This window comes from Brassica napus, chromosome C3 (assembly GCF_020379485.1).
Source record: "Brassica napus cultivar Da-Ae chromosome C3, Da-Ae, whole genome shotgun sequence".
Lineage (NCBI taxonomy): Eukaryota > Viridiplantae > Streptophyta > Magnoliopsida > Brassicales > Brassicaceae > Brassica > Brassica napus.
This window is the reverse complement of record NC_063446.1, coordinates 390354-413623: the sequence shown is the minus strand read 5'-3', so window position 1 is coordinate 413623 and position 23270 is coordinate 390354. Positions and strand designations below refer to the sequence as shown.

The 23270-nt window shown below is 34.0% G+C and overlaps 6 protein-coding genes and 1 non-coding gene across 8 annotated transcripts; 4 read left to right on the top strand and 3 right to left on the bottom strand.

Moving 5' to 3' along the window:
• Window positions 1-2298: 2298 nt before the first annotated feature.
• On the bottom strand, window positions 2299-3172 carry LOC106443013. Its single transcript, XM_048751760.1, has 3 exons — window positions 3024-3172; window positions 2753-2858; window positions 2299-2593 (listed from the first exon to the last, which is right to left on the bottom strand). Exons 1-3 carry the CDS (start codon window positions 3063-3065, stop codon window positions 2466-2468), a joined length of 276 nt encoding a protein of 91 aa, XP_048607717.1. The 5' UTR covers window positions 3066-3172; the 3' UTR covers window positions 2299-2465.
• A 7340-nt stretch (window positions 3173-10512) lies between these two features.
• Window positions 10513-11096, top strand: LOC106377114. The gene has a single exon (XM_013817288.3). The coding sequence runs from the start codon at window positions 10703-10705 to the stop codon at window positions 10928-10930; it is 228 nt and encodes a 75-aa protein (XP_013672742.2). The 5' UTR covers window positions 10513-10702; the 3' UTR covers window positions 10931-11096.
• A 385-nt stretch (window positions 11097-11481) lies between these two features.
• Window positions 11482-14325, bottom strand: LOC106377123 (short-chain dehydrogenase TIC 32 B, chloroplastic-like). Of its 2 annotated transcripts, XM_013817300.3 has the most exons (8): window positions 14035-14316; window positions 13278-13509; window positions 12801-12880; window positions 12543-12696; window positions 12337-12415; window positions 12117-12201; window positions 11992-12038; window positions 11482-11842 (listed from the first exon to the last, which is right to left on the bottom strand). In XM_013817300.3, the coding sequence occupies exons 1-8, from the start codon at window positions 14303-14305 to the stop codon at window positions 11642-11644; spliced, it is 1149 nt and encodes a 382-aa protein (XP_013672754.2). In that variant the 5' UTR covers window positions 14306-14316; the 3' UTR covers window positions 11482-11641. The 2 variants fall into 2 exon arrangements, with proteins under 2 accessions (XP_013672754.2, XP_022554145.2); XM_022698424.2 differs by having other exon boundaries at window positions 11992-12201; window positions 14035-14325.
• A 3621-nt stretch (window positions 14326-17946) lies between these two features.
• Window positions 17947-19581, top strand: LOC106448736 (THO complex subunit 4B-like). The gene is made up of 5 exons (XM_013890585.3): window positions 17947-18232; window positions 18339-18518; window positions 18595-18663; window positions 18726-18964; window positions 19136-19581. The coding sequence occupies exons 1-5, from the start codon at window positions 18062-18064 to the stop codon at window positions 19341-19343; spliced, it is 867 nt and encodes a 288-aa protein (XP_013746039.2). The 5' UTR covers window positions 17947-18061; the 3' UTR covers window positions 19344-19581.
• A 180-nt stretch (window positions 19582-19761) lies between these two features.
• Window positions 19762-19833, top strand: TRNAH-GUG. Its single transcript has one exon. It is a non-coding gene; the product is annotated as a tRNA-His (tRNA).
• Window positions 19834-19922: 89 nt separating this feature from the next.
• Window positions 19923-20508, top strand: LOC106377129 (dolichyl-diphosphooligosaccharide--protein glycosyltransferase subunit 4C). The gene is made up of 2 exons (XM_013817313.3): window positions 19923-20027; window positions 20220-20508. The coding sequence occupies exon 2, from the start codon at window positions 20220-20222 to the stop codon at window positions 20325-20327; it is 108 nt and encodes a 35-aa protein (XP_013672767.1). The 5' UTR covers window positions 19923-20027; the 3' UTR covers window positions 20328-20508.
• Window positions 20509-21085: 577 nt separating this feature from the next.
• On the bottom strand, window positions 21086-23270 carry LOC106448746. Its single transcript, XM_013890593.3, has one exon. The coding sequence runs from the start codon at window positions 22759-22761 to the stop codon at window positions 21247-21249; it is 1515 nt and encodes a 504-aa protein (XP_013746047.2). The 5' UTR covers window positions 22762-23270; the 3' UTR covers window positions 21086-21246.

Here is a 23270-nt window from a genome sequence, read left to right as displayed (position 1 = left end):
AATAGTTTCCATTCTAATACCTTTACATAAAAAACAAAATTTTCAAATTGTTTTTATTCGGTGCTTTTTGATGATTAGATTCAACTAATTAGTTTCCATTCTAATAAACCTAGCTAATTGTCACGACGTCTAAAAAGATTATTCCTCTTTAGGTTACCACCAATATCAGCATTACTCAAATACAAACACAAAACTCATAAATGAATAACAAAGAGACAAAATCCCCATCATTTGTTGATTTTTCTTTTCATTTATAACTCTTATCTTCGTCTTGTACTCGTGAACTTGTGGTTACGAAATTTTGTTTTGATTCCTCCATATTAATGAATACCACTAAGATTGACCAAAACTGAGACGTTAACATTAGAATAAGTATACGCGAAGGTTACGCAAATAAACTGGACCGTCGGAACCATTTTTTGAATAACAAAACAAAAATATAATATTTGAAAATGCATGCCAAAGAGCTTGGAACTACATTGCGTATTCATTGGTATTTCCAAAGTACGTTGTCATTTTAAACCTTTTTCTCGATGTGTTGTTGTTGACATCTCTTTCTCTCTCTCTTTTTTTTTGGTATATATGTTAATAAAAAAGGTGGTTTCTCTTCTTCTTGTTTGCTTTCTAACATTTAAATTTCGTTTGCGACACTAATTTAAAAAAAAAAAGAAATGGTGCCAGATTCGAATCTATTTTGAAGAAACAAGATTTACTGACTTTCACATTTAAGTACTTGTACTTGTCCTTTTAAATTTGGCAAAATCCTTTTTTCCATTCTGTAGCGAGAAAATGTCTTGTAAAGCAGAGATCCGAGATCAACAAAATGAACTAGCTGTATTCGTTCAATTTGGTTTGATAGTGAGTTAACTTCTAATCATATAGATCTGCAAGCCAATATTCTTTGACTTTAGTGTCTTCTACAGAGTATAGATGTTTACTAGTTGTGTTACAAAAAAATGTTTACTAATTCTGTTAAGTGTGTTATAATGCCTGATTCAGCTTCTTAATTAGCTTGGGATACTAGTTTGCAGTTCTCTCAAGTGGACAATGTCGTAGCAAATTGTTCCTTTATATTTAAACTCATGAGCTTCTTACAAAATTCCATAATGTCTTATCTTTTGAAAATACAACTTAATACATAAATTTGATGTATCCTTCACTATTGTTTATTCTTAACTAATAAAAAATTTATAATAATAAAGAGTGATCCAGTCAATAAACTGTAAACACCGGATCTGAATTTGAAGAACGGTAGAAAGTACTACTCCACAATAGTTTTTTAACGTCATCACCAAATCCTAACACGCAATCCTATGTAATGACGAACATTCCCACGTGCCTTCCACGTGGTTTTTCGACATTTGATGTATTTCCAACATTTTTTCTTCCCGGCATTGTTTTTTAATTAAACACGGTTCAACCTAATTATTGTCGAGGTGCACAAATGACAAAACTATAGAGTTTCATCGCAAATTATATAACCACCTGATAGGGTATGAAACTCTAAAAATCTTAATGATCGAGGATTTTTTTTTTTAGAAAGTGGATGGTTGTATTTGGTAATAGACTAATAGTGACTAATAGTCAATAACTATTGTTAACCGTGAATGAATGAGTCATGCGTGATATAGAACCAAGTCCGAAGTTAATTGTGATTTAAGTTTGATAACTATCTTTATAATCGATTATGATCATACACAATTCTTTCTAACACAGTATTTGATCAGATTCAGAAATAATAAAGATAAACGGAGATGAAATCTTTGCATACAAATGAAATCATATATATATATATATTCCTTTTTCTTTCATTTTATACATTCATAGAGAAAGTTTCAACTATATAGATAGAAAGTTTGAACTATATTCATAAGCAATGAACACAAATGGGAATGAAATCTTTGTATGCAAATCATATATTATATTCCTTTTGCTTATATTTTATGTATCTTAATTATTTATGAATTATGTTATATATATATATATATATATATATATATATATATATTGGGCAAACGTTATATATATATTTTACTGCAGAAAATCACATATTTAAAATATAAATATAAATACAGGAAATCATAAACTTAATAATAAACACCCTAAAATATCGTCACGATCTAATTGGTTATATATGCAAATAAATCGGTATATCATTCTTAAAAGAAGCTCTCACTTATATATCATACCACCAGATGTGCGCCTCCACCTCCCTTTACCCTATAAGGCCTTTTTCTCATCAGTTTATTGTAGAGGAAACCGGTGCTAAAGATGAAAATGTCATTAGCAAAAAATAAATAAATGAAAATGCCATTTCCCCATTAATAAAATTATTCATTCCTTACTGGAAATTACAGTACATAATCATCACTTCCCGTTGAGTATATTATAAAATTCGATTTATTCATACATTCATACACATACATGCATATATGTGTATGCATAAGCAAGTAGGTATTGTGATCTTAGATTTTAGTTCGTGAAAGCAAATCTCGGATTCTTCGAGCCGTCTCTTTCTCGGTCGGTATTTCTTCTCTTCTTCTCTCGTATGCCTCGAAGAACTCTTTGTTCTCTTTCTCTAGCTCCTTCCACACTGTAAAATTAATTAATACCCACTATTTTTTTTTTTGCCAAGTCAATTACCCACTATATAGTATATACTAATATATATTTACTAGTTCCATATATTGTATTCATATGTCTTGTGTGTGTGCATTTATGTGTGTATATATATTTATGCGTGTGTATGTACCCGTGGAAGTGATGATAGGGTTGATATTAGCATGCTTAAACAGAGCATCCATGCACTCTTTTTTGCCCATGTTGAAGACTATGCATTCTTCTATCAAATGATGCACCTGCATCCCATAAACACAATTTATATAGTATGATGACGAATTAAGACCGTATATCATCATCATATGATCAGCATCAAGATCAGAGATTGATTCAAGAAGAAAAACTAAAAAACAAGTTTGATTAAATCGGTACCAAATGTTCATTCAAAAAAAAAAAATCGGTACCAAATGGATGTAAGATGCTTGTGAGCTGCTATGATCACCCATGATATGATATTGATGTAAAGAGTAGTTTGTTATATAGAGAAGCAAGTAGAGAGATGATGACGAAAGGGAGAAGAAAAGCAGGTGACAACACTACAAGAACAGAAAAAGAGAAATGCACCTTAAAATATATATAAGACAAAATATCTAGAAGAAATAATTTTCAGTATATAGTCATGGTTTAAACCTAAAATGGACAGGGCTTGTTTTATTTGTGTAATTGATTACAGATACTTAAAAACCAAATCAACATATAAATGTTATTTTTTAATTTTCGTTACAGGTAACATGTTTATGAATCGGCTAGTTGTGTCTATACAACGCGATAATTGTTAATGGAATCGGCACTCTTTTTTTCAAAAAAAAAGATAATTGTTAATGGAATCGGCACTCTTTTTTTCAAAAAAAAAGATAATTGTTAATTAGAAGAAAAATACAATTTTAGAAAATTGAAACAGCATATCATACAGTATTTAGAAATAAGAGAAACTATACCGTAAATCAATATGACATATGATGTCAAAAAAGAAAAAAATCAATATGACATATTCACTAATATTTTAAGTAATAAAATATATTATCCTTAATCTAAAGGGAGTGCTGATTACCTGCTTGTTCTGAGTGCTGACTTGTAACAGTGTCTCGTGATGGGTCCGATTATCCCACGTGGGCTTCTGCTTATGATTGGTTGAGAGGAGATTACAAGAGATTTTACGAGAAGCTATCAACCAGTAAGCTTACGTGACGATGGGGCCCGTAACCACGTGAAGTAGGAATCCTACTGTAGGACCCATCTTTATAAGAATTTATTTGATAAACATCTTTTAATATTGCTATTATAAACTTTTAATCAGTTTTATTTTGTTTTGTATTTTTTCTGTAGTAATGTCCACCTAATTCCAAAAATTCTTCTATTCAAGTAAATCGACGTGGTCTTTTGTCGATAATTTACATGTTTTGTTCGTGTACGAATGACAGACCATTCGTTTTAAATTGACATGTATAGTCCGTGATAGTTTTATTTATGATAAATGTTAAATGTATGAATGATTCTATTATTTTCCAGAACACAATTTTAGTGATATTTATATACAATTCTATTTCTTTTTACTTGTAGTATAGCATTAACTTGATGTTTGCTATATAAATTCCCTTCTTAAATCCTTTTTTTGATTCCATGGCCTGGTTTTTACAGTTCATGTCGATCCTATAACTAACACCAACATGATATGAATTAGTCTTAATTAGAGCCAATAATAAGTTGGGCAGTTATTATGGTATTTGTTTGATAGGGCTAAACCAAAACAGAACAGAATTTTGGATGAAAGAAAAAGTCCCTTAACATTAGGTTTATAAATAAAAGTGTGGCTACGTTAAATTAAGGACTTTACTAGCAAGTTTCTTTTCGAAGGTTACTTTATTAACAAACTAGATTTGGATCCGTGCGTTGCAACGAGCTTTATTTGATATTTTAATTTAATAAAAAATATTTAAAAAAATATTTTATTTTTTTTAAATTGTTTTTTCATATGTTATGTGAAATTTATTTTATAGTTAAAAACTCGTTTACACACATAAGTTTCAGTTAATATTTGTTAGAGATAGAAAAAACATCCAAACGTAAAAATTGAAACCGGATCCAACCCAAAATAATAATTATAATGAAATAAAAATGAATTTAGAAATTAAATAAGGCCAAGAAGCAATGACAACGTTATACACTTTCTTATGTACTAATTTAATGTTTTATTAAACTTATCTGATGTTAAATAATTTTCTTGATTCATTATTTATTTTCATAATAACATTTTAATTTAAATGAATTATAAACTAATGCATATCAAACATGTGTTTGATTTTCGTATAGCCAAACACATAAATACCAAAAAAAGTAAACACATAAACATCGTACTCGTTATCAAAATCTTTTTTTTTAAATACTATTAAGTAGGTATGTTTACTTTTGTTAGGATTTTTTAAAAAGGAAAAAAAATATTTTCTAAATCTTGTTTTTATTTAAAATTAATAAAATAAAAACTATCAAATACTTTTTTTATATTTTTGTTTAGGATTATAGAAAAGGAAAAGTATGATCATATAAACTTTTACAATTTTTAAAATTATTCAAATAATTTTAAATTATGATTTTTATGGTTCATATCAATACTATTTTTACACTTCATTTTTAATTAAATAATTTTTAGTATCATGTTCATCATCAAATTTTCTATACTATCAAATAACTTCTTACAATTCTCTTATGGTTAAGAATTAAAAAATATGATACAAATCTCTTTTGTTTAGAATTTTCTTTTTAAAGGAAAAGAACTATCAAATATATTTTTTTACAGTTTTAGGGTGTTAGAAAAGAAAATTAAAACTACATAATCTTTTATAATTATTTTTTTCTAGGATTTAGAAAATAAAAATACTATCAAATAATTATTTCCAGCAAATATTAACTATTTTTAAAAGTTGTTATTTTCAAAATTCGTTTTCTCAATTTCACTAATATTTTAAATTAAATATTTTCAGTATCATATTATTTTCAAAATTCGTTTTCTAAATATCACTAATATTTCTAATTAGATATTTCAGTATCATATTTATCATTAAATTTAAAAAGTAAAAATTACTTTTACAATTCTATTTGGTGAGGATTTAAAAGGAAAAAAAAATCTTATTTGGTTAAAATTAAAAGAGGAAATAGTTATTTTTCAAATTTCTTTTATTTAGGATTTTAGAAAAAAAAAAACAATTTCACATAATGATAGAATTTTATTAATACATACACAATGTTTTTTTTTTGTACAAATGTCACAATCATATCAGGTAAAATATTTGAAGTTATTTTTGGTTTATAATTTTTTAACACAAAATTATCTATTAAAAAGAAAAATTATTTATTTATAATAAATAAGTTACTTTAATTTTTTTTAAAAAGGAAAATTTCAACTATAATTTTTCTTGTTTTTTAAGAATTTTATACAACTAATATATTTTCAATAAAAAAAATTATTTTTAGTTAATTATATTATGTCTTATACATACAAACATATATTTCTCATATTTACACATACTTATGTACGATAAAAACATAATAATAATAAAAACTTGTGTTAGCGTCATAAGATGTAAAAATGATGATAAAAAAATTGAATTGTTTAGAGAAATTAAAAGAAAATACTCAGATAATATTTTTATTATCAATACTATTTTTTGTGAAAATAATATGAGGAACTTTAAACCTAAATATAGATGTGAAAATAATATTTATTTTGGTTTATATTTTTGTAGCATACATTTATCGGTTAAAAAGGAAAGTTAGTTATTTATATGAAAATAATAAGAGTACTTTTACATTTTTTTAACTTAGGTTTTAAAAAAAGGAATATCACTTATTTTATAGTTAGTTTTTCTATTTGATTTTTATTAAATAATTTTTTTGTACTTGTAGGTTTTTATAATTCGTTTTTATTTGAATTTTTTTTTAAAAAAATTAATATTTTATCTTATAATATCTTTCTTTAGTATCTTTAAAGATGAAAATATACAAAATATTTTAAAAAGAAAAAAATACTTTCAAATAGCTTTTTACAATTATTCTTTGTTTATAGAATTTTTAAAAATTAAATTTACTATCAAATATTTTTAAAATATTATAAAAAGAGCCTTACAAATATAATTGTAAAAGACTATGTAATAGTAATTTTCATTTTCTTAACTCCTAAAAAGAATAATAAACTATATTTTTGTAGTAATTTTCCTTTTCTAGTGTCCAAAAAAATGTATTAATAATTTTGTTTTTCTAAATCTTTTTAAATCCTAATAAAAGAGAATTGTAACATATTTTTGACACATGTCACAATCTTAATAAATTAATTGACACATGTCGCAATCATGTTAATTAGCAACTTTGAAGAACCAAGCTTTATATAATAAGATTAACAACATGATGTGTGGAAACCCAGGACTGGGAAAGATTTCAGAATATTGTAGGCAGAACCGTTCGTTGTGGTCGCGTCTATTCACCATCCATTGTTTGGGCTCATAATAAATTAAAAGTTGCTCCTGCTACTTGGTATTGCTATCGCACATGACTTCGAGAGTCATGATGATATTACTGAGAATGTCACGAAGAACCATCCGTCAATCCAAGTGTTTCGGGAAAATCTTCATCGTAGAACTAGAATCTTTATCGGTGAAACCGTTCATCGTACGTTTTCAAACGGGCAAATAAGAAATGTGCATAGAATACAATATATTTTTATCATGTACAAATGCATGGAGATGGAAAAATATGCTCATCATGAATATAAGAGTGTGTGTGTGCTTGTGTATCCAGAACATTTGAAATGCAATTCCCTGACAAAGCGTTTGGTTGATAAACAAAATAATTACACTCGTACGTACTTCCCATCCAATAATATGAAAATGTTTCTGTTATATCCCAATCCACCATTCCATTCCAGTCCATCAATAGTTTGTACTGTACCTAACCAAATCAAAGCGATAGGATAAAAACTAGCCAATATGCGCTCCTCACAAATTCTGATGTACTTAGTAAACTTGGATATGAGTTCTGTACGTAGGAGTTATCCCCACATCTTGGGAAGTCTCTTTTGTTGGATTCTCGAACGGGATGGACCACCAAGTTTGGTAACGGTGTTTGTCGAAGAACTCATTCTTGGAAACTCAATAGCAGGTACAAAGTTTCAATCATCAAAAGTTCATAAAATTACTTACTATAATTTATTTACATTATTGCTCTTACAAACTCATCCAGCAGCTGGTACCAGTTTTAGACCGAATACTTAGGATGTGAAAAATAGGTTTAAGATGGTTAAGAATATAGAGAACTTTCTGTCTAATACAAAAAAAAAATTGCAAGTGTTTGCATAACTCTTCTATTTATAAACCTTTAATTTATTCGTAATTCATATCTACATAAGAAAAGCTTGATACAAGTTTCTTGTAGATCAGATGCAGTTGAAAGTATATTGTCTCGGAGAAAACGAAAATGTAACCCAAAGAAAGTTTATATTAGCGTTGTGATCACTGATCACATTTACAAAAGACGAATTGTGCCAAGTGTTTATCAGAATTTCACGTGAAGACATTGTTTACGGGCCTAACGCTTTTCACCCTGTACGTGTATATTAGTCAGAAGGCCCAATAAAACCCGACTCCAGTGCACGGCGCGAGCCCCAACGGTTAATTTGTACTATAACGGTTTCTCATCCGACGAACCAAAGATAGACAGGCAAGTGATCTTGTCATGTTTCGAAACCATATCTCATTCATGGTTTCATTGCCCAGAGATATTATCATTCACCGTTCAATCTTTCACTGTTTTCTCGATTCCAATTCACTAATGGCGCCTAAGGAGGAGAAAGGACCGAGGTGGAGAAGAAGAATGTGACAACCCGCCCCGTGGGAACTACTTGCCCGTGGGCCCCAGGCTCACAGCGCTGCAGCGCACCGACCCGAGATTAATTGGTGACAGCTTGTCCAGTGGGAATGCTGTTAAAGGGTGAGGTCCTGGGTTCGAAGCTCACCAACAACCTAATTATGGAGTTAGAGAAAACTCATAATGGAGGGGTTGGGGTCGGTGCGCTGCAGCGCTGTGAACCTGGGGCCCACGGGGCAGGTAGTTCCCACGGGGTGGGTTGTCACAAAGAACCCGAAGGAAGGCGGAAGCAAAGCCGTCACCAAATTTACAAGCTCTTAAGATCAATTGATCTTTTATCTGCGGACGGGAAAAATATGGCTAGTTTCTCGAGATTTTAGAGATCATTGTTTCTCTCTTTGAAACGATTATCAAATCTGATATATCTGAATAATACATTGTTAAATATCGATTATTTGCAATTTCTTATGATTAGTATAAGTTTGGATCACCATTTTTTTTTTTGACAAGTAGGTTGGATCACCATCTCTTATTTCAAACTGAACATTGTCTTAATTCATAACGATAATCAGAGATTATACTAGTTATACGGAGAGCAAGAAGAAGGAAAGCTAATGAGAACTATGCCTTCTTAGGCGATTTGGTAGTCTTTGAAGCTGCTTTCTCAGACTTCTTTGGGAGGAGACTTTGGTTTATGTTAGGGCAAAACGTCACTTTGAGCGATTGTTATGCCTTTTAGCAGTTTCATAGCTTATCATTGTTCCTCACAGTTAACGGAAAATGGAGTGGTAATACGGTACTATTCTTGTTATATCTTGTAGTGTTACCAGCAAGTGGAAGAATTTCATATATAAATGATCACAATGGAAAGTTAACGATGAGTTTTGTTAACATTTTCGTTGAAAGATTAATTAATATTCTGCAAAATTTTGCAAATCCTAGCTATTTCTAGACCATGGTAATGTAAGTATGTAACACCTCCATTCATAAGATGAGAGCACATGCAAAACATCTAACACATCCATCCAAAACATCTAACACATCCATCTAAGTTATTCTTTTTTTTTTTTTGAAACACGCCGATTTTCAGAACCGTGTTATATGATTCCCAAGGTACCTCACTGACTTTAATATACACGAAACAATATCTACCGTCTCCCATTTCAATTTTTTAATCAGCATATGTATTTGTGAAATCACCAATTTTGAGTATTTAAACCAGTCTTATGAACTAGAAAATTCAGACACAGAAAATTAAATACATGTTCGCATACGTGTCTGCATGGCTTTATGGGACTTGTAAGTTGTAACAATAGTTACTTCCAGTGAGCTGACATCTCCTCACATGGAGGAAGAAATGTTTGTCATCTAGACAGGAAAAGACAAAAGTTATTTACAATAATAAAATAATTGTGAGCTCTTAATTTATTGTTCCTTCAGAAAAGCTTATCGGGAGTTTTAATATCTGTCAGACCTATTATACAGACTTTCATCAAATGCAATGAACTTCTCGGTTACCACTAAATGCAATGAACTTTGATGATTATTGGAGAAGTTTACAATTAACTGTAGTGATAACCTTTTTCACCCATTAAGAGACTGCAGCGGTAAAATTATTTACATACAGTTAATCATGTTTATTAACTTATGTATCTCATACACCACATGTGGTGGACATCATACATTACAACTTTTTAATCTAAAACCAATTACACGGAGTACAATTTTGGAATTTTTGATGGTCAATCTTAGTTTATAGAATTGCCTGACTAATGGTAGACTTGTAGGGTAACTGTTATAAATACGTTTTGACTTCTCGTAGATGTTTATGAATCATTTGACCATGCACAGAACTGGCCCACTTTGGAAAGCTATGAAAATATTGGAGATAAGTACTAAGAAATATTGCCAAAAGAATTTAAATATATTTCTATGTACTGAAAACGAGTTTATGGAAGAGTAATATATTTTCAATTCAATAATATTTCAATTCCTATTTTTCATTAATTATGTAATAAATGTTATGAGCTTAAAATGTGATACCTGCATGGAAATTGACTAAAGTACATGCTCGGAATTCGGATAATCACCGTCTACCAAACCCCATTTGTTTTCACCCTCTCTATATAAACTCTGTCTCTCTCTCTCTCAATCTCATCACTCAAAACAATAAACCCTCTCTCTCTCTCTCTCTGCTCCCTGTCCTTCTTGTCTGAATCTGTAACTAACAATGTCTGAGAGACCAAGCCGTCACCAGAGAAAGCCTTCTCTGAGCGTTTTTCCGAACTCCCTCCTGGATCTCACCGACATATCTGTCACAGCAAACCCTCCATCCACCATCCCTTCTCAGCCGCCGCGCCATCAGATGCCTCCGCCTACTCCAGCTGCTGCTCCTCCAGCAAACAGTGACAAGAAAGATGACAATGCTAGCAAGGAAGGGAACGCCTCTTCTAACTGATTTCGTGTTTTCCTTTGCTTTTACTTAAAAATTTAAGCCTTCTATCATCGCATAAACATTTCCCTGTCTTCATTCTAATATCGCATAATAAATTAATAATCAGTCTTTTGTAAAATGACTTATATGATAATGAATCAATCGTAATTTCTTATTTCAATATGTTAAATGATTTCGGGCTTCTGAATACAATACAAAACTTATAGTCTTGAATTGATAACGACCTCTGAGACGAAACCAATTGCTAAAACGTGACAAAATAACCGAAGCAAAAGTGTGAATGATCGAGAACTCCCTTTTCTTGTAAATGTTTAGAGATTCCAATATTGAAAATTTTCTTTAGAATCTTACATGCTATGGTTGACGTTGGCTGAGAGATTCGTGGGTATTGAAAGATGAAAAAGGCTTTGAAGTACGAAAATATATATATTAAAATATCAATAGACACAAAACTCAATGATTAAAAAGTGGATCCAATTTTATCGGAAGAAGATAAGCCAATGCATGGGAGAAGATTACGTCGGTGTTCCCGAAGACAATTAAGCAGGTAAAACTGTGAGAAAGTGATAAATTTTGGTTAAACACTATTGCCATCGATCTGACGTTTGTCTGGAAACAAGGTACATCACATCCAAATCTCACTCATCCTTTTAACTTTTACTCTTATAAGTGACAACAAGAGATTCTTATTAAAAGAGATTCTTAGTTATTTCATTAAATGGTGTCCTCGAAACCCAGGTAGTTCTTTTTAGAAACAGAGTTGATGAGCTTAACACTAAAATCCCAGAGTTTTTGTGCCAAAGTCTCATCTCTAGCAAGTTTGCTTGGAGTGACTTCGTTGCAATCTGCAAAGTACTTTCCCGTTACTCCCTTCAGCGTTGGATGCAGAGCAACATAACATGTTGTAGCTGCTCCCTGTCAACATAACACACGGGGTATCACAAACTCATATTCGTATTTGTCTCTCACATGTTAATTGTACGAGTTTAAGAGATGGTAAGTGGCATAGTCATAGAGTTAGGTCCTTAATCTGGCTGAGTACTTGGTTTCTAGTAGTTTAGTACCTGAGGTATATTTTTCCACAAGTAAAAGCTGAAGAACTTCAAGAACCCTGTGAAAATGGGGATTAAAACAAACAATAGTGAAAATTTAAAGGAAATAATATGAGGAAAACAGAGAGAAAATTTACTCATTAAAAGAGCAGTGTGTTGGAAGAGATTGGTGAGGATGAGACCAGGGTGCACTGAATTCACTGTTATGTTCACTCCCTCTTCCTATCATACAAAACAATGTCCCAAAAAGATTTTGAGGTTTTTAAATATGTGCTCTCTACAGCATCTATTAAGCAATAACACTTAGATGTATATGTTTGTGCGTGTGTGTGTGTGTGTGTGAACTGTGAAGGCGACCTGAAGTTGACGGGAGAGCTCGTTAGCGTGCAATATATTGGCTAGTTTTGATTGTCCGTAAGCTCTTTTATCCGAGTAACTGAAAAACAAAATGATATGGTTATAAGATGCAATGTGAAAGATACTAATGGTTAATCACTGCATGTTTCACAGAGCGGTTGCAGATTTCAAAATAATTCAAGTTTTGAAACTAGTCTACGATTTACCAGCATATGTCATTGATGCTGTCGAACTTGATTCCTTCTTTATAAGTATAGATATGAGCTATAGATGATAAATTCAAAATTCTTCCTTCGACACCACTGGTTTTAGCTGTGGTCTTCATTGTGTCTAGGAGCAAGTTTGTCAACAGAAAATGACCTATATAGTATACGCTCAGCAATTAATGTTTCAAATTTAAGGTTTATTTTCTTAAAAAACAAACCTAAAGCTTCTTAAGAAGCACTTGTTTTCATAAATATTACCAATGTGATTTGTAGCAAACTGCAATTCGATTTCATCTTCAGAGAGTTGGTATGGACAGAACATTACTCCTGCGTTGTTTCTGCAAATAACATATTTTACAATTTATATCGATTGGTTTAGGGAATTTATACAATCAATAGCAGTTAAATGGTGCCTCGTCTTGAAATACTAATATTACTAGCATTCACAGTAGTTCTGCTCGTTTTATTTTCATAATCCTAAACACAAAATTAGAATTTGGATGTTGGATGTTATTTTTATTTATTTTATTGGCATAGCAGATGTTTTTTGGATTAAAATGTTAAATCGAATAGCAGATTTTACTAATGGTAACATAAACAATGTTAACGACCTTAAAGCTGTTAATGTGGATGCCATTCAGGACCACTATGACGTAATATCAATGATCTAAAAGTTAAAAAAAAAAATGTGGTCCAAAATCTATTAAAAGGGTGTCAGAGAGAGAGAGAAAGTACATGAGGAGATTGAGAGGAAGATGGAGGGCATGGAAGTCACGAACAAAGGCTCTGATGGATTTGACCGAAGAGAGATCTAAGTGGAGGAGGGTGACACGTGCGTTTGTGTTTTGTCTGAGAATCTCGGCTTTGCCATTTTCTGCAGCTCCTATGTTTCGGGCACCAATTACCACATGAACCCCTCTCTTGGCCATTACCCTCGCTGTCTCCATTCCTATCCCTCCTGCCCCTCCTTTTACAATAATAAACTCATGTCAAAACAATGTCAACTTTTCACCAAAAAAAAAAAAAACAAAGTCAACTAATTGGTTTAAATAGTTTTGTGTGTTTTTGTTAGCAATGAGTATAGCGATTCCATGACGGCATTGATTTCGTACTGCATTTGTGAGGCAAACACAGTTTTATCATCAAAATTTGACTCAAACTAGTTCAGCAACAGCGCTAAACCACAAAATGTGTCTAGTCAAATGATGTTATGGTATTATAACTATAGTCAATTGCTGTCATGTTGTTCTCCATGTTTCATGTTTTAGCCTTAGTCTTTATTAGATTAAGCCTAACAATGTATCTAAGGATCTTTTTTATCTTTTTTGGGGTTCTTAGATAGCCTTTGCTAGTTCTAGCAGAATTAGATCCAAGCTATTATATCTCAATGCCATTTCTATGAAATGAACTCACATTTTGTCACAAAAAAAAAAAACAATCAACTTATGGTACATATATACATCTGTATATGTGTGTACATAGATGTATGAACCTGTGATAATTGCAGTGAGATGAGTTGCATCAATCCCTTGGGTAACCTCTTCAGCTGTTGTAGCTGAACCAAACCCACTTGGTCCTCTTCTCCCTGTGATTAGTGAATATAATCCCATTTTTAGTAGCTTGGCCTCTTTATTTTCAGAGATCTGTCTCTCAGGAACCAATATGGAAGAGAGAGATAGAGAGAAACTAAGAAGGAAGAGGGGTGTTAGAGAATAATATGGTACTATGAGAGAAGCATATTTATAAGTGGCAAAGAGTTTCATTAATGCCTTCTTCTTGGTGTCTTCTAGTTTCATCGACATTATTACGTGAATGGATCTATGAATAAATAGCAAAATATCACACTCATAGGAATCCACACAAAAATTGAATACGTATATATATATAGATAAATAGATAACAATGTGTATTTAATTATTTACAATTCACATACATATAAACTCTAATATATATTTTTGACGATCGATAGTGCATGCAAACTCTAAATCAAATTAAGGAGCTGTTTGAATATCTCTTTCGAGTGATATATAGAACACTTTCATGTGCCCAAATCAAGCATGTCTACTTCTCAATAATTTTTGGTTTAAGGTCTATAAAACTCTGCCATTGCGGTTTACTTCAACGGAAAATTGTTTCATACAGTAAAACCAGTCTATTCGCAGTTATTTCTAAAGCATGCAAGTTTTTTCGAACTCTATAGGCTATACACTTTGTAGTTTATAGACAGTGCTAAATTGTTTGATTTTTTTGTTGTTAGCCCTGTTCGTTACGTAAACGCAGCGGTAGAGACTAGCGACCAGAAAAAAACACGGAGAACAAAGAAATTAATAAAAAATATCACGGTGGTGAGAGTGGAATAGGAACAGAAGTTGCCGCTGGCGACTCAAATAATTACGGAGTCTGACGCTGTTTTATCTGGCGTTCCACAATTTCTCTCGGTTTCTCCGCTTCTTAACGTCATAGTAATCGTTGCGGCTTTCACAAGCAAAACAATTTCACCATTCCTTCTGTATTTTTGATCGCCGTCGCTGCCGCAGCGTTCAAGCGCCTAACAGGGCTGTTATCAAACAAGTTATACATGTAGTGGTGTTCCCTCCTTCTTTGGGATGCCTCGTTTTTCTAAAGGAATTTGATTTTTCGTCTATTCAAGTAAAGGTAATAGTATAAGTAAACGCTACGTTTGGGGATTGATGACTACTAACCCTAATTGTTTTGAAAAAATGGAGGGTATTAACGTGACTAACCATTGAATATTAAGTGTTGAATCATATAGGGTTGACCAAAGTATTAATGAAGTTTGGTGAGAAGCCGTTGGTTACTATACAATACAAGTGTGCATCTACTTGACATCCTTCTCTCTTCACATGTTTCCAGTGAATGAGTTACCACTTACCCAAACCCTCCTAATTTATATAGCTATACAAATTGAATTAAGCATCTAATTAATTCAAAATTTTATTTACAAATTTAGAGAGGTTATGCAAGTCTAAGCCAATAAACTATAAGATATTACAAATTACAGCTAAGAATTATCAAATTTAGATTATATATATATATATATATATATATATATATATATATATATATATGTTTTTTATTTAAACTAACGATACTTTGCATATGGAAAATGGTTTTTAGTTAATATATTTATTTATAGCAAACCTAAATAATACTATCGTTTTTAGTTAAACAACGCTAGCTATCAAAAACAAAACCAAGTTTACTAAAACTATGTATAGAAACTATAGTTTATCAAGAGTTTCAAAAACAAAAACAAAAACTATATATAGTTGAACAACATTATGATTTGACCAAAAAAAGAAACACCATTATGATTTTCTTCAGAAGAGAAGGAATCTTTCGAGGAAAATCAAACTTAACTCCCACTTTACTCAAAATTCAAAAACATTTGAGTGATTTAAAAAGTTTTTGACCGGCAGTTAAAGATATATAAAGTAACTATACAGAATGTGTTATTTAATTCATATAGCCCATGCTCATATAGTTCCTCTCTAACTTTCCGTTTCCAAGTTCAGAGAATCCAACTAAGAGATTTGGATGTATTCGCTTTTCTTACCTCCCAATATTGCTGAAAGCCTGATAATGACACTGTTAGGTGTGATTTAATCAATTTGGTCCAATTGGCGGAAAAGAATACAGGTAGAAAATTACACAAGACTACACACACCACTATCGAGATTGGAAAATTATTATTTACGATATAGCTATATGATTTAAAACAGAGATTTGAACAACTTATACTGAGAAGTCCAGACTTGAGAGTTGAAAACAATAGTTTTTTTTACCGGGAAATTAAGTTAATATTTTACTGCTAATATAAAATATCAAAATGATGGTAGTATAGTGGCATTTGAAAATCTCCCAGTCATTAATTAATTCAATTTTCTTTAAATAAGTGCATTAGCTCAATTTTATTTGAGAGAATTAATATGTCTTACATGTGATATTATTAGACACTGGTTACGAACACAATGAGAAAATTATGGACCAATAGTCTATAGTCTGAAACTTCTAAGTTAGTACAGTATACATTTATAAAAGAAGTTTGATGTATTCATTTTCAATAATCTAATTTTTTTATAAGAGGATTTTTCAATAATCTAATTATTGTGTACTAAATCTATATTGGTGTGAAGTATAAGTTCATCACCCAAAACTTTATCTAACCGGATCGAAATGAAACTTTACGTCGTCTATTTATGGGTTTGTCAACTTGTATTAATGAAACGAAAGACGAACCAGTGGCCGCCCCTACGAGCATGCAAATTGTTGTCCTAAGTTCCTAACGAATGGCTAATTAATATATTAATAGAATGGAGCAATCTACATTTATAACAGTTCTGTAAAATAGTAGTACTATATATACGAAGGTAGTTTATCGCTAGATCTATAGTTTAAGCCACCCGAACAAACAAAAACTCAGCATTACGAATAGGCGACTATGAAGAGAATAATGATAGCATTTACTATTCTCAACGGCGAGTGGCACATGCATGACGTCCGGTTCATTGCATGGGGAAGTGATGTGACCATGTGAGACCACTAATAAAATACATTACTCTATTTTTTTTTTTTTTTTTGATCAAAAATACATTACTCTATTTATTTCCTTATTTACAACTAAATAATATTATTGGAAAATACTACAACCAAAAAACAATTTTGTAGTTATCAATTTTTTTTTTTGTAGTTCAAAGACAAATGTGTTTGCCAAAAAAGGTGCCTGCCAACGTACTGATATTAATACGTCTATGTATGTACCTAGTAGTAACATACAGTGCCCATACAGGTAATGCGTGTAGCACATGGCTTAAGGCCGCCATGTTCGGTTTCAAGAATTGATTGATCTGATGTTTATGATGAATCCTTCACACTGAAGTGGGAAGATCGAGTAGTGAAGAAATAGTATTTACGAAATATATTTAAACTAAGTTATTTTATAGTTTTTCGAAAGAGATGTGTTAAATATAAGAGAAGCAAAAGGAAGGCAACGGTAAAAGTAACAATACAAGAATGCAAATATGGCATTAGCAAACAGAATGTGGTCAATTTGATGATCAGTTATTCAATTAATTTCCAAGTAAAATAAATTGATTTTTTTTGTCAGCAAAAACATACTGATTGATTTTGGTCATTTTCATAGGAATTAACAATTGATCAAATAAACTATAAAATAATAATTTCATGATGTATATTTTTTTTGTTCTCCCTTTAGAAATGCGAGGCAATGGTTATAGCGCGTACCCGAAGAAGGATGCGTATTGCGGTCCGTGGACTTGTACAATTCCAATAGGCCCATTAATATTTAAAGGGACTAAACGGTAACAATCAAGAGTTTCGGGCGCAAATACATATCTAACAAACATTACGAGGCTTTTATCGCAATACTCTCGAGAAGATCTTCTCGCTATCTCTGAGCTTCATTAATCACTGCAACGAAACCCTAGCTGCTCCTCCCTTCTCCTCTCTTCTCGAAGCAGAGAAAATCTCCGGCGAAGATGGCAGGTGGCTTGGATATGTCACTCGACGACCTCATCAAATCCAATCGAAAACCTACCGGATCTCGCGGCCGAGGAAACGGCGGCGGTCGCGGATTCGGCGGTGGCTCCTCCGGTCCGTCTCGACGGTTTGCTAACCGCGTGGGAAACAGAACGGCGCCGTATTCAAGGGTCAGCGATTGATTTTAATCTCCCTTAACTACCTCTTCATTCCAGATCAGAGAGTTCAGTTCCTTTTAGGGGTTTGTTAAAGTTGAGATCTTTTTTTCGTTGACAGCCGATGCAACAAGCTCATGACGCGATGTGGGCTAACGACGTTTTCGCCACTGACGCGAGTGTGGCGGCTGCTTTTGGGCATCAGTCTGCGGGTGTTGGCGTTGGCGGATCTTCAATCGAGGCTGGAACGAAGCTCTACATCTCAAATTTAGATTATGGTGTCTCCAACGAGGATATCAAGGTCTCATTTCATTCGAATTTTCTTTAGAAAGAGGAAAGATCGTGTCTTTGAAGTTAATTGTTTGTTTATTTTATAGGAGCTCTTCTCAGAGGTTGGTGACCTTAAGCGTTATGGGATTCACTATGATAGGAGTGGAAGATCCAAGGTAATTCGATAAGATTTCTACTGCTATTAGATCGCGTTGAACTGATCAAACTGTGCTTTCAGGGTACTGCTGAAGTTGTTTTTTCACGGCGTGGTGATGCCTTGGCAGCTGTCAAGCGTTACAATGATGTTCAGTTGGATGGAAAGCTGATGAAGATTGAGATTGTTGGAACTAATCTTTCAGCTCCAGCACCTCCTATGCTTGCTCCTGTTCAAATTCCATTTCCTTCGAATGGGTTACTTGGGAACTTTAATGAGAACTACAATGGCAACTTCAATGGGAACTTCAATGGAAACTTTAGGTTTGTGTTGTTTTCAGTCTTGATATTATAAATGATATATTTGATATGGTTGACGTGTTGGTCTTTGAGTTTTTATATTGATCGCATGACTTGTTAGTTAGCCTGGATAGGTCGATTACTCGAACCCTTTTAGTCTTACTAAATATTTTGTATAAACTTGTTATGCAACAGAGGGAGAGGAAGAGGTGGTTTTATGGGAAGGCCTCGTGGTGGTTTTGGCGGAGGTAATTTCCGTGGTGGTAGGGGAGCTAGAGGAGGAGGAGGAGGAGGCGGTGGTCGTGGCAGTGGAAGAGGAGGACGTGATGAAAAGGTGTCTGCAGAGGATCTTGATGCTGAATTGGACAAGTATCACAAAGAGGCAATGGAGGAAACAAGTTGAAAGGAGGGACTAAATCCATTGCAAAGACTACATGTATTTCTTTAGTGCATGATATACTTTATGTATGAGTATGTTATTTAGATTGGTGTCGATGGTCTGACATTATCGGGGTTTAGCTTTTTATCTTTGTGAGCTTTTTTTTTTTAGCTTTTGCAGTTGAGTTGAGAGAAATCAGTATCATGTGTACCGAGGAACTCAAACCCTTCTAAAGTGTTTATTCAAAAGACAATTCCATCTACTTTTATACAGAGCCTTGCAATGTTTATAGATAAGCAAAGCAATAGCATTAAGTTATACACAAATATTACATTGCATTGTTTATAAACATTGAAACTTAAATTCAAAATATGGATAAGCTTAACTTAAAAACAATACTATGCAAGAACAAGAAAACAATAACTACAATTGTAACAACAAAGTGGCTGTAGTTTAGTGGTAAGAATTCCACGTTGTGGCCGTGGAGACCTGGGCTCGAATCCCAGCAGCCACACTCTTTATTTGCTCTCTGTGTTTTGTCTAAACGACGTCGTAACGGTATTCATCTAAACGTCGTCGGTTCTGTGTCAACCTTCTCCTTAACCAGAGTCATCCTTCCCCACCCTATTTCACTTTTTACGATCTGTTTCGTTAGACTCGCCCAGTGAAGAATCGAAGAGGAAATTCATCGTCCCTGCGCTTTCGAAGGTAAAATGCTACAGATCTTTTCAATTCGAATTGTCATATTGTTTCTTCGTTAGATGGTGATGGAATCTGTGGATCTGAATCGGTAGAGGCATGGATCTATATTCCCAGGATTATTTAAATTACGCACAGATCTGATGAGACTCTTTCTTTCTATCTTTCTCTGATTGTTGCTTCCTGTTGTGATGTAAACAGATGTTTGACGACCAAGACCTCGGATTCTTTGCCAATTTTCTCGGCATTTTCATCTTCATTCTGGTCATTGCTTACCATTTCGTCGTCGCCGACCCAAAGTTCGAATGAAAAACTGATGTTTTTCTTTTTTTTTTTATCTTTTTGCTGGTTTCCTACCAAAAAAAAACAAAACAGTTTAATGTCTGGGAATCAGCATGTCTTTAGCATTCCATACAGTCGAGATGTTTCCCCCAGTTATGTAATATGACAATGTGGTTTTTGATGAATGCGTAATAGACTTGTTTTCATAGTTGCTTTTCATCATTCAGATTTTATCATGCAGTTTACTTGTTTCAGAGCTGATATATACGCGCAGGTATGAGTGAGTTTAGATTGTGATGCTTGCGACTCGCTTAGCTTTTATGAAATGTTTAAGCTTATATGAGTTTCTTCCCATAAACCATGGGAGTTGTTCTTTTTACAGTTTTATTTGTTTCAAATTAGCATCTACTGTAAGCTTGCTTGCATGATGTAATGTGCTATTGTACATACGCATTCGTCCTGTGGTGAATCTCCAGATTCATGCTGTTTAAATGGCATCTGCTTTGTGATACTTGTTTTCTATTGCATCAGTTTTCTAATGCAAAACCAAACACACTAGTAAATTAAGGAGCAGTTTCATTCTTAAACCTCTCTGCATCTTGGTGGTTGTTACCTGCGTCAATGCTGGGTTGAGACTTATGATAATCAATGTAGTTCACTGAAAATTCGAGTTACTTATCATGCTCCTTGTTAGTATGAAACTGGACCTTGTTTTACTAGTGTGTTTTGCATTAGATCATATTGATGCAATAAAAAAACCCAAACGGCTGACTTGTAGTGTGGGATGACAACAAGGTTACTGATCATAAGAAAATATAAGTGAAAAAGTTACACTGACACCAAAAAGAAATAAAAGAAATTTTCAATAGGTTACTTGGGATTTGCACTTGCTTGGCTTATTTTCCCAATGTACAAAATGCATAAAAAAACATGTTACACCTTTTCATCACGTCAACTTAAGCTCACTAACCCCTCCGAGGTGGTGTGGCCTTAGACAAACCCTAACCTCGTGTTCTTCCTCCACTCCTCCCCTCAGCTTCGGCACCAGGATCTCTAGAACCGGTCCTGTCCCATCAAAATACGCTTCGATGTTTGCTTCTTCCGGAATCCGACTCGGCAACTGTATCTCCCTCATGAACTCCCCCGGAGGACAATGCTCAGCCGTCTGATCAACCAGCTTGAAAGTACGCTCCCTCCTCTTCACCAAAGGAGCACTCGACGTGCTTGACCCCGTGACCTTGACGATTCCGTTCGTGATGCTGTTCCTCCATGAGACCTTCACGCTGTTCAAATCCACAAACGGTAAAGTTACCACGACCAGGTAAGCTTCTTCGTCTTCATAGATGGTCTTGGCCGCAGTCGCGGGCCCGTGAACGTTCTTCATCACTCCAGTGAAGTCCTTTACCCAACCAGGCTGGTGGGTCTCGACGTTGTTAACAGTCAAGCAACATTCTTCTTCGCTGCTTCCCGGAGATAAGAACTCTTTCCTCTTCTTACTGTTGTTCCCTCCTTCTGACGAGTCACCATTGCTGCTGAAAGAAGCGTTGCTCGTCAAATGCAATCCCGAACCATTAAGTATCTTCTTGCCGTTACTCAAACCGGGTTTCGCAACATGAGGCAGCTCAAACTCCGTGTTGGGAAGGTTTCTCCACGAGCCGAAATCACTAGCATCAGGAGGGATAGTGAACTTCAAATCTCGACCAGTCAGCTCCATCCACCTCTTCTTATCTTCTTCACTAACGCACAAGAGACTCGGCGACGCCACAAACTCGATCCCGTGAAGACACTGGGGGTTAGAGAGCCCTCTGTAATGCTTCCTCTGCATCCTGTGGGACCGAACAAACCCTCTCTCCGCGCTAAAGGGAAACGGACGCTCGCCCTGACGTGAGTGCCCGTTCATGTAGCTCCTCAGCTGCATTTTACCGAGCGCGTTCTCGGGCTTATCCTTAAAAGCCCACATGTACATGTTCTCCATATCGTGCTGAACGAGAAACACGTCGAGCTTGAGATCAGATTTATCAAACCCTGTAAAACACCCTCCAGCTTCTCTAACGACCTTTGACTTTGACTTGTCGTTCAGCGCCGGTCTGAAGTAGAAGCTGAAGAAGAACCAAGCTCCCCACATGCTATCTCCTCGTTTCAAGCATTTTTTACTGACTTTACTGGGAGCCACCACGTTGAGGAACGTCTCGGTGGTCTCGTAGACATGCGGGCTGAGGCCAACGTCTAAAATGTTGTCGCAGGAATCCAAGTTCCACGACATGGAGGTTCTTCCTACGGACAAGGGGAGGTTGATGTCTGGTGGATTGTAAAGAGTGATTTGGCGGTTACCGTTGTTCATCATCTCGAGATCGAGTTCTTCGTGAGAGGAGGAGACACTGGAATCCATGGATAAGTGCGTTGAAGGGTGATGATGATGATGATTCTCCATTGACAAAACAGTGAGAATCGAGCCTTTCATTTCACAAAAACCGAGTCTGATTTGAATTTGTCAATCTCCTGATTGCAGTGTTGGAGAAGACGCTAGAGAAAGACGATGTCCAACCCTAAACCCTAGAATTTCACTATATCCCCCAGAAAGCGGCGGGAAACTCCGACTCAAACCAATCCGTGAAATATACATTGAAACTGAAATTTTACTCCTTTCTCCAATGACATCCAACTATATCACAACAGCAACAACAAACCTAATAGGAAGAAATCGATCCCAGATAATACCTTTCCAGAACGAATCGACAAGAGATTGGCGGACAACACGAAACCTCCTCCGTCATTGTCGCAATGATATGATCAATCAGCTGGATTCCGAAATTTTGATTTTGTAGTTGTGTTTGGTGATTCTTGTTTGTGAAATGTAACGGTGTGAATGAGGGAGCTAGTTTATGTAAGAAGGAGGAAGGAAGCTTCGTGGGTGGGAGTGAATGTGCGTAAGAGAGGTAAGAGATAGCCTGAACTAGATACCGCCTGATT

What these genes read in the sequence shown, in the direction of transcription:
- LOC106443013 (XM_048751760.1), bottom strand. Translation starts at nt 3,065, where the DNA reads ATGGGTGATCATAGCAGCTCACAAGCATCTTACATCCATTTG. An exon ending in AAGCATCTTACATCCATTTG is followed by an intron (nt 2,859 to 3,023) that starts GTACCGATTTTT and finishes TATGGGATGCAG; the next exon opens with GTGCATCATTTGATAGAAGA. An exon ending in CCCTATCATCACTTCCACGG is followed by an intron (nt 2,594 to 2,752) that starts GTACATACACAC and finishes TTAATTTTACAG; the next exon opens with TGTGGAAGGAGCTAGAGAAA.
- LOC106377114 (XM_013817288.3), top strand. Translation starts at nt 10,703, where the DNA reads ATGTCTGAGAGACCAAGCCGTCACCAGAGAAAGCCTTCTCTGAGCGTT.
- LOC106377123 (XM_022698424.2), bottom strand. Translation starts at nt 14,305, where the DNA reads ATGAAACTCTTTGCCACTTATAAATATGCTTCTCTCATAGTACCATAT. An exon ending in AGCTCTCCCGTCAACTTCAG is followed by an intron (nt 12,202 to 12,336) that starts GTCGCCTTCACA and finishes TTTGTATGATAG; the next exon opens with GAAGAGGGAGTGAACATAAC. An exon ending in TGTGGAAAAATATACCTCAG is followed by an intron (nt 11,843 to 11,991) that starts GTACTAAACTAC and finishes TTATGTTGACAG; the next exon opens with GGAGCAGCTACAACATGTTA.
- LOC106448736 (XM_013890585.3), top strand. Translation starts at nt 18,062, where the DNA reads ATGGCAGGTGGCTTGGATATGTCACTCGACGACCTCATCAAATCCAAT. An exon ending in ATAGGAGTGGAAGATCCAAG is followed by an intron (nt 18,664 to 18,725) that starts GTAATTCGATAA and finishes CTGTGCTTTCAG; the next exon opens with GGTACTGCTGAAGTTGTTTT. An exon ending in AACTTCAATGGAAACTTTAG is followed by an intron (nt 18,965 to 19,135) that starts GTTTGTGTTGTT and finishes GTTATGCAACAG; the next exon opens with AGGGAGAGGAAGAGGTGGTT.
- LOC106377129 (XM_013817313.3), top strand. Translation starts at nt 20,220, where the DNA reads ATGTTTGACGACCAAGACCTCGGATTCTTTGCCAATTTTCTCGGCATT.
- LOC106448746 (XM_013890593.3), bottom strand. Translation starts at nt 22,761, where the DNA reads ATGAAAGGCTCGATTCTCACTGTTTTGTCAATGGAGAATCATCATCAT.